Raw genomic sequence first — 10,524 nt, forward strand, 5'->3', positions numbered from 1 at the left:
GCCGAGCCATCCCTGCAAAAAGAAGGCTCGTAATCTCTAGATTTTCCGGATTGCAATCTGGAAACTTGTCCATAATTTGGTCAATAATCTAGTGTTGATGTTGCTAATGGTTCAGATTGCATATATATTCATATATTTAAAGCGCAATTCAGATATGGTTCGCATCTGCACTTCGACTGTATGCAGCACCCTGTGGTTGTAGTTGGTTCATTTACACGCCCATAGGCTCTTGATAAACAGCAAATTGCTTGTGGTCGTCAAGCGGGAACCGCTGACCGCACCGAAACTCACTCTGCAGCGAGTCACATTTTCTAATTCAGCAAGGTCTTACAGTGAGTGGCCCGATCGGTAGGCCACCCATCGCACCGGGGCCTCTTGAGATGACCAAGTTGAGAGGTGACAAAAGTCATGCCGTGTGACAGAGAGTCACACGGTTCGCAGAATGACAAGCAAAAATATCTGAAAAAAAACTCAGGAGAAATCAAGAAAAATTCCATACCGGAAGATTTTCGGCAAATTCGACATTCAACCCTGGCCGAAATCTCCTATGATAAACTTTGTGTCTTTATTGTTTTTTCGGTGGTGGATCGAGCCGAAGTTCGATAGGCTGAAGGACGTTCGACCGATCAACAATTATCAGTTATTCTGCATAAAAATCTTGTAAATAGCGGGATCTTTCAATTAGAATCGATTCGTTGTGATGAAGACAAGAATGACACTATATCAAACCCGAATTCTTCTTCATTTCTCAATAGTAATGGAGTAATACCAACCGGTGGAAACTAACGATTTTAAATTGGCTCACTACTTGACTAGCCCATTGGTCCCAAGCAAATCGATTAACGTATCCCATTCTAGTCGAAATCCTAGTACTACACTATGTTTGTTTTGATTCGCTATGAAAGTTTGACAGATAAAATAAGGGGTTCGTGGATTTTGCAATGTTTCGAGGGGTGCATCGATTAGTTTGGGACCGAAGATAGTACCAGAGCTGAGCCAAAAATTTGAGCTCGTTTCTTCGGGACCTTCTGGTCTTAGAGTTACCTCTATGGTAATACCATAGAGGTAACTCTAAGACCAGAAGGTCACGAAGAAACGTGGTAAATTTTTTGGCTCAGCTCTGGTACTATCTTCGGTCCCAAGCTAATCGATGCACCCCTCGAAACAGTGCGAAATCCACGAACCCCTCATTTTATCTGTTAAACTCTCATAGCGAATCAAAACAAACATAGTGTAGTACTAGAATTTAGACTAGAATGGGGTACACTTATAGATGTACTTGGGACCAATAGGCTAGTCAAGTAGTGAACCAATTTAAAATCGTTAGTTCACATCTTAACCAGATTAGCAAACAGAACGAACTGGTTACAGTTCCAGATATAAATTCCCTCAACAATTTTCAGTTATTTCACAGCGATATAAACGTGAAAAAGCTTTGGCGTTCTTCTCTTTGTTCACCCTTTCGTCCACCTCAAATATCGTATTTTACTGGTAATATAGTTAAATCGTTTTTCAATCGACAATTCCATATTTCTTGGCGACTTTCTTGATGACATTGTCAATGTGAGAGTTGAACTTAAGTTTGTCATCATCACGCCAACACGCAGAAAAATTGATTTTTGTTTCAAGGCCTAATGTATTTTGTTATTGATTCAAACATATTGTATCACTATTTCAACAAAACATATTTTTGAATCAACAAAATGGTTTTTAGAACCAACAAACAGATTATTGACTCTACAACCGGATTGTTGATTCAAACATATTTGTCTTTGAATCAACCGAATACTATATTTGAATCAATACCAAAAATATATTAGGCCCTGAGTCAAAAATATATCCATTTGAATTTAAAAATTATTTTTCTGCGTGAAAATATTTAATCTCCCGAAGGCGATCAATCCCCAATTACAACAGAGATGTTCTCATTTACTCGATTCCCCAAAATTGTCATAAATTTAGTTTTTACTTGTGTAAACGGCATCATCTAAATCCTTATAGTACGTTCAGACTACAGAGTTATAACAGGTTATAACGCTATCTTGATGGTGGTTTCTGTGTTGCAATTATTTGACAACAATGAATAACACAGTATCATCTGCAAAAAAAAAATAATGCCGCAAAATCGTAAAACACGCCGCATGTCATTAATATGCATAATAAATAAAAGAGCCTCTAATACACTTCCCTGGGGCACTCCAAGGTTATTCCGAACGGGACTGAGTTCTGTCAGACAAATAGCTTTCAAATCATTTATATACAGTATTCGTAATTCCAAAACAGTTGATCGATCTTAACAATAAGGGCCTAGAAATTGTTTCAAAGGCGCGCTTTAGATCCACAAAAACAGCATTTTTACGCTTCAAGTTATTTTTCCACTTCGCTAATACCAAATTCAACGCGGTTTCATAGGAATGACAATGTGAGATCTGTATTTTAAACGAAAATGTATTTAAACTGTCTGTGCCCCCGGGGAAGTGGCAAACTTCTGATTAGGGTCAAAATCTGTCATGCGATATCTCAACTCAAATGAGAATGCTTCGGTCACCTCACATCTTATGAGCTCTTTTGCAGGAATTTCTACTAGTAACGTGGATTAATTCATATTTTGTTATTTATAGTCACTTTAACTTGTCTGGGGATGAGAATTGAACTCGTGACTTCGGCGTGTGAGAGGTATGGATGTTGACAACTACGCCGGGGCCGTCCCCCATATGGACTCACAAACACCCATAATTATACGTCATATCGATCCGTACTCGATGCACAATGCCGCTCCATTATGGAAGCCATGCTCTGTCCGCACCCCCCATTGCACGACTACGCGAATCAAGGGAACAACGAAGACCCAATAACTAGGAAGCACCATGCAACCAACATACCATATGAACAGTTCAACACAACAAGTGCATACCTTTTATCGCCTCCCTTCAGTTCACCCTCTAGCTTTGCCAACATAAAGCGATGTCGATTATTTGTTAGCTACGTAATTGTACATTACCATAGTTTAGTGTGCCGAAGAGATCCTTCTCGCACAGAGAAAAGAAAACTGTGCTGCCGGCTGAGGAGCAAGGAGGGAGGGGTCGCGACCGATAAACCGGTGTCGGCTGGCAACTGGCCAACTGGCAAAGTAAAAAGGAAGCCAAAGAGTGATGCCACATTGATGTCACGTCTTCACCTGTATTTTTGATCTGTAAAATCGGTATATTTTCACAAATTCTGTATAAATTTGCATACTGTTTCAAAAATCTTTATCTGTTTTACGTATTTCAGTATCGAAAATTTAAAAAAAAACTGTTTCATTACAGATAAATCTGTATATGTGGCATCACTTTAACGAGGGCGGAAAGAGCAAATAAGATTTGGAGGCACGGCCACGTTGCTACGGACGATCAGACCGACTCAAAATAAAGTCGCCTCATTTTGTCGAAAGTAGATTTACTCAAAAGTGAGTTGAATTTTCCGGACTTTGCCAGGAAAAAATCTCGAATATGAGAAAAAACCCATGAAGAGTTTACGCAGTCTAGGAGTATACTAATAGACTGAGTGAAACTCATATTTAGAAAAGCCCGGAAAATTCAACTCACTTTTGACGAAATTGAGTAGACTCGACTCAATTATGAGTCAATCTGATCGTCCGTGTGAGGAACCGCAACCGATATGAGGCGTCCTCCAGCGGGCCATAATATTAATCTCTCGAACACATTCTACAACGATTACAAGAATGCTACGTACCTACATTATCAAATTGGCTCTGTACATATGGTCATGGTGCGACCTCGACAGTCAAGTTCAAAGCATTGTTCACCACGCTCTTGCGTAGGCACCACAATCCGCTCGAACCGGTTTTTCGGTCGCTGTCTGTGTGTGTGCCTCAAATACCTACATAGAAATCCGTACGGCTACGACGAACTTCAGCCGAAACTAGGGGCTGATTTGGCAGAAATGCTTCCCCAACAGTACACAAAAAACACGTGTGCTGATGACGTGAGTGCCGTCGCTGCCAATACTGCCGCGAACATTTTTTTGTTGGGTTTGCATTGCGACAGCGGATGACGATGATCTTTTGTTGGAGGAAGATTCTATATTGGATTACTCTGGTATATCAATGCGGTAGATTACGCGAATGCTGAGATTTCAGGTTTTTGGGCACGGTGTCGGCGATTGGCGCCCAATAACTGTGTGATTGATAACAGGGTTGCTGCCATTCATTTGCTATAAACAAATTTTTGGGGTATTCTGAAACCCTTAGATGGTGTTTTGAACTTGTAGGTTACAAAGTTACAAGCAGAAATAGTAAAGTACGGGTTTGACATATAAAATTTGCCTATTTCATATTCAGAGAGTCACAATCAGCGATTTTATGACTGGTGGAAATACGGTCTTCGTGAAGAGCGAATATCCACTGATCATAATTGTTACGCTCTGAAGGCGAACTCAGTCGAGTATTAGTACAATACATTGAAGAAGTCGGCACATTGTAGAAGAAATACGCGTATCTGTCAAGGATAAACAACTAATGTAGTGGAATTAAATGTAAATTACTAATCATTTTCTCTTCCTTTATATAGCTAGTTATCTTCATTCACGAGACTGTCTACATTGCATAAAGGAGGTATCGAGTTAGGGAGAGTGCAATGCTTGCAAAATTGAAGGGACTTTCAATTTCATCATGTTAGGGAAATATCGAGTAAGAGAGTTGACTGTTAGGCTTATTACGGATGTCACTTCACGGTGAAAACTTGTCACTTGTCGTCACGGTGAAGTAATTCCCATTTGATTTGTACGGTAATCACGGCTCTTATTCTGAGTATCACTTGCTTATCACCGTGTAGTGACACCCGTAATAAGGCCCTGTATGTAGAAAAATGTGAAATCTCATCTTTTTTGCATGTCTCGGATGTTGAAGTTGAAACACTTGCCCAGGACAATTTCGAGGATCTTTGATTTCTTAGTTTTCAATCTTCTTAGTCCGTTGTCTTTAAAATCTGCCCATGTCTAAAATATCAATTTTTCCAAGGTTAAAGGAATAGGGAACATACAACAGGATCTTTTGGACAATGTTTTGCAATTGAGTCAGCACCATAGGCAACACAGTACGAGCGGTGATGGGTGGTCCAAAATTGTTCAAAACAACGTAATGTCATTTAAGTATGTCCCCCTAGTAAACTTCGACTTAATTGCATTCAACCTGATTCAATGATTGGTTTATGTTCATGTCATGAACATGATTCAAAACTCCTATCCTATAGAATCGAACCTACAAAGGCTTGTTATTTTTTTAAATGGAATGATTTTGGCCAGTACGATAATCGTAAAAAAGTTATATAATATTTATAATTTTCAGGATTCCGACGGCTTAATCACAAAACTGTTTTTAAACGGTTCTACAATGCTCCAATCTTCTTAGGTGAGTGTAACTATTTTCGGCAACAATTTAATTTGAACTGCGTGTTAGACTAGGTGGACGATGCATCAAAATCTCAATCCTAAGGTGTCCGGAAATCTTACGAAATTATTTACGAAACATCTTGTTTTCATTTCGCACATCTAAAGCTATCTTATCGCATTGCGGTCCATATTATTGCACGTCTATCTACTCGTCGTGAGTGCATGTAACGACAGCAAAACAAAATCTTCCTTGCATTTTCGATAGAGTAACCCCTTCGGCAAATAGACAGCAGCATTTTGTAGTGCGTGTGTTTTTAAACATGGTTAAATGCGTTTGCTCAGCCGGTTGTTCAAGGTAATAGACACCCTACCTACGTACGACATGGTAAGAGTAGTTATGTAATTGAAAATTTGGAGAAGTCCCCTGATTCAGGTTCCAAAAATATTAAATTTTGCTTTTAACTTACTATAAATGTATCTATCTACATCAGCTAAAGCTATATAGGATGAGATGTTATACTACTCTGATTTTGTTATCCCAACCAGTAACAAGAGCAACCTTGAAATCTTTAGTGTCTTTGAGTGCATTTCCACAATTGAGTGCTTGCTAACCCTGTACCATTTTTGCATTACATGGTATGTATTGTGTGGCAAGTATAATCATAAAATATTACCCAGTGGTACATACTGCAAATAGAACGAGCACCCGGATTATGTAATCAGTCAACAGGAACCAAACGTAGAATGATTAGGTATATTTTGATACAATCAGAATGCACATCCAACCATTCAAAGGTAGTTTTTTTCCACCCTTAGATTTGATTAGGTATTATCTAACAGATTCCAATGTCCAACAACATCACACTTGTGAGCACCCCCACAAGGCTATGGTACGTGCCCCTCTTGGAAAAGACCTATCTTACGTCAATTTAATTCACACTAAGTATTGAATACATATCTACGACAAATCTACTAATAGCACCTAATAGTATACCCACATCAACACACACTGGATGCACTTAAACCCATACCAATGGCACAAAATTGAGTAACTTTTCTTCACTCATTAAATTTTCTTGCCTATTTGGTTCCACCGATGGTTTCGTTGCCCATCGTTTTAGTAAGCATTTACCCACACCACATATGCGAGCACAGAGCACCCATCACAGCGCGAAAAAGAGGAACAATTTTAGAGTGTGCTGCGTGCACCATCTTATTACTTATCTAATACTGAGGTATTTAAATAAACGAAACAATAGGACCTCACGTGAAGTCCAATGGGACGAGTGTTATCAGACGAAATCACTTCTCCACCACCCCTTTATAGTTTTACCCTTGAGTTCTGTCCTATATAAAAAAAAAGTAGCGCACACGGGGGGAGGAAAACCCAACCATTACGTAATATCGCTTGATGGAACTTTCTTCGACTTCCCTCGTTCCTTCAGAATGAAACTCGTTTCTGAAAGTTGTATGCCTTCTCCAGACAAGGATTGCACCAATGACATCCGCTTAAAGATCTAGAAATTACTGGTAAATTTCCACTCACCTTGTTGGCACTGGCCAATTTCGACGAGTAGATGCGGCTAAGAGCCATTTTTGTAGAAAGAAATCCGCAACGGAGCTTCTTTTTCACTCACTTAAACTGACTACCAAGCCTAGAAGAGAAGAAAATGGGAAATTTGAAGGAAAATCTCGTCCTTAATCTGTCATCCAGCAGCGGGCAAACAGCTCAGTTCCAGTCCAAAGCACACGCGTTCACTTCTCTCATCAGCGGTCAAAGGAAACGAAAATCTCGCAATCACTGCTATATTTTCCGACGGATGCAGATTACAGATCAAATCCACCAAAATAAAATCGGGAAAAATCATTCAGATGAGGAGATTTTCCTTTCAGTTCACACACACGCACCGTGGTCTTATTCCTATTTTCCGCCACGGAGAACACACCACACTCTGCTTCTTCTCTAGAGCTAGTAGAGGGAGTACTCAAATTTCCCACACACCACACGAGACGACGACAATAATCAAGGAAGAGGAGTTCTACCTAACTGTTCTTCGCTGCTCGCTGCCACCAAACCAACTGACCAAACGAGGAGAGAAAACCGCTCACTAAAACGTCCCGCGCTGGCGGCGTGGCTCGGGGTCGTCCACCGTTGCCGACACAACTGACGTTCCCGACTGAAATCACTCCGTGTAGGCAAATTTGATTTTTCAATACAATTTGCATAGAAATTCAACTAAATTGATGTTATCTGTTATTAAATCAAACAAGAATGACGTAATTAACGGATCGCCCTTACACGATGGGCAGTATTTGTGTGCATTATCGCGGTGTCGTTCACAAACACAGGACCAAATTTGCGATTTTTTAACCGGCGTTTGCCACTACCACGTTACGGTACACTCGCGAAGTGTGACGGTTCGAGAAGCTTTGTTTATCGCGCGATTCTCTGCTGAGAAAGAAGAGAGAAACTTTAAGAGCCTTTTTGTGAGCGAGTTGAGAATGACAGAATTACGTCATCAACACGCGCTACGAAAGCTCTGACGCAGTGGCACAGATATGAAATGGTACAGACCAAGTAGGTACAGACTTATTTTTAGGAGCATATTAAGATATAAATTTATTTGAAAGTTGTGTCTATATTTATTATTTACAGGTTAATCAAATATTCAAACACATAAAAGCTGTGTTTACTGACGCAGCTCGAAGTTGCCTGAATTTTCTGAAAACCTACCTCGAGGGACTATACTAATATACGAGCTATAGTCACTATATTTATAGATGGCGGATGGTGGATACAATCATTCATAGACCAGAAAGAAACGTGCTCAACTTTTTGGCTCAGCTCTGGTACTCTCTTCGGTCCCAAGGACCTTCTGGTCCTAGAGTTACCTCTATGGCTGTTCTGTAGGTACTTTTGTTTATTTCGGACTTCTTGAAAATTGAAAGAATTATGTTCTAATCAAAACCATGATTTATGTATGGAAATTCTAATGAACTAATAACATGAATGACAACATTCGAATAACAAAAGACATAATAAAAAACATACTTTAAATGGCCATTGACTTGCTATCTTTACGTTTTCACGAGGAGTATCAAAACGACTAATGCGCAGACGGGAAATAATATACTTATTGATAATTTTTGTACGGATAGAATGGCACTCTGGCAGATACAGCGCAGTTATGTTTGTCATAAGCCCATGTAGTTTATATGCAAATCCACATTGATAACTTTAAGTTGATCGATATTCTTTTTAAACGTTTCTTCCAGTTCTGTAAAAAAGTTAAAAGTGTCGACATTGACACATCTAAGTTTAGTAAAAAAAAAGGCAACATCGTCTATGGGAATTTCGGTCGCAATGCAACTATTTACGCAATTCATGCAAACCCGAAACCGTCGTGCAATCTGACGCATCACCAAGCCAGACAAATAATAAATTACATTCTGCTCAGACCACTCGGATGTAACGCGTAAATTACGTTCTGCTGATTCGGATGTAACGCGAGCTGACGCTTTTAGTTTGAATTTTGTATGGGGAATTTGGATAAAATAAATGAAAAAATGACCCTCCTACACTCTACCGAGCATAAAAAAGTTTCCTTATTCTCGATTTGATTCAGATTTTCAAAAACTTGTACTTCAGTTAATGAGTAACAACTTTGATGAAGATTGCATCATGAATCCAGCCAGTTTTATTGAGATATTCACTTTTGAATGTGTATGAGCATTTTGTATATGAAAATTTCAACCAAATCTCCTACATGAACATTAAACCAAAGCGCCAGCCCGTGTAGCGACAAAAAGAGCTGAGACATTCAGAGAGTGGTTATCGCACCAAAAGACACGAGCCTAGATCTAGGCGGGTAATATCACAGGTGGGCAGGAGCTCACGGTCTCCCAGTGTTGGTGAGTTCTTTGCCGTTAATGTTCACGAAAAGTTCACTATTTTGTAATTGTAATTGTAATTGTAATTGTTCAGTGCATAGGCTGTGCCTTCCGCTAAGAAGGCTTATCTAGGGACCAACCCCCTAGTCTATACACCTACTGTCCTTCCCGTTGCACTCGTCAGCTCGTGCGATACTCTAGACACACATGGGTGGTCGTATCCGGGTTCTCCCCTGGGTAGGCTCGTGGCCGTCCAGGTTCTGGTACATTAACTTATATATAAAGGGTGATACGGTCAAAATTTGGTCAAGGGAAAACGCGTGTAAATCGGTGAAATCGTTTATTTAAAAAATCAAATTAAATTTCTTTTTCAAGTTCAATTAGTATAAAAATCAGGAAAAATATTCAGTTAGGCTTCCGCTTTTCCAAATCCGAATTGCCGGGCCTTACGCTTGACCCCTGCCATCAGATTTTGTACAGCCACCTTGTCCACCTTCTTCGCCGCAGAAAGCCAGTTTGCCTTGAACTGCTGCTCGCCCTTAGCAGTTTTTTTAGTCTTCTTTAGGTTCCGCTTGACAATAGCCCAGTATTTCTCAATTGGGCGGAGCTCTGGCGTGTTGGGAGGGTTCTTGTCCTTGGGAACCACCTGCACGTTGTTGGCGGCATACCACCTCATGGCCTTTTTACCGTAATGGCAAGATGCCAAATCCGGCCAAAACAGTACGGAACAACCGTGTTTCTTCAGGAAAGGCAGCAGACGTTTATTCAAACACTCTTTCACGTAAATTTCTTGGTTGACAGTCCCGGAAGCTATGAAAATGCTGCTTTTCAAGCCACAGGTACAGATGGCTTGCCAAACCAGATATTTCTTTGCGAACTTTGACAGTTTCATGTGCTTGAAAACATCTGCTACCTTTCCCCTTCCTTTTGCCGTATAAAACTCCTGTCCCGGAAGCTGCTTGTAGTCGGCTTTGACGTAGGTTTCGTCGTCCATTACCACGCAGTCAAACTTCGTCAGCATCGTCGTGTACAGCCTCCGGGATCGCGCTTTGGCCGTCGTATTTTGTTTATCATCGCGATTTGGAGTCACTACCTTCTTGTAAGTCGATAGTCCGGCTCGTTTTTTGGCTCGATGCACGGTTGTAGACGATACACCCAGCTTATTTGCGGCATCTCGGAGAGAGAGGTTAGGGTTTCGCTTGAAACTACCGGCAACTCTCTTTGTCGTCTCAGCGGCTTCCG

General features: G+C 40.4%; 1 protein-coding gene across 3 annotated transcripts in view; it reads right to left on the reverse strand.

Annotated features, from left to right (window-relative positions):
- kdn (knockdown) overlaps positions 1 to 7,533 on the reverse strand; it is a 33,264-nt gene extending 25,731 nt beyond the window's left edge. The window contains exons 1-2 of one of the 3 annotated variants that reach the window (XM_065231535.1): positions 7,435 to 7,533; positions 6,938 to 7,046 (exon numbers count right to left, since the gene is read on the reverse strand). In XM_065231535.1, the coding sequence (XP_065087607.1) occupies positions 6,938 to 6,985 (48 nt within the window). In that variant the 5' untranslated portion in view covers positions 6,986 to 7,046; positions 7,435 to 7,533. Of the gene's footprint in view, positions 1 to 6,937; positions 7,047 to 7,299; positions 7,324 to 7,434 lie in introns of those variants that run through there. The other 2 variants (XM_065231536.1, XM_065231537.1) reach the window with 2 other exon arrangements.
- Positions 7,534 to 10,524: the final 2,991 nt, after the last annotated feature.

Source organism: Ochlerotatus camptorhynchus, unplaced genomic scaffold (assembly GCF_037179485.1).
Source record: "Ochlerotatus camptorhynchus isolate MF236.1 unplaced genomic scaffold, CSIRO-AGI_Acam_v1.1 ptg000357l, whole genome shotgun sequence".
Classification (NCBI taxonomy): Eukaryota; Metazoa; Arthropoda; class Insecta; order Diptera; family Culicidae; genus Ochlerotatus; species Ochlerotatus camptorhynchus.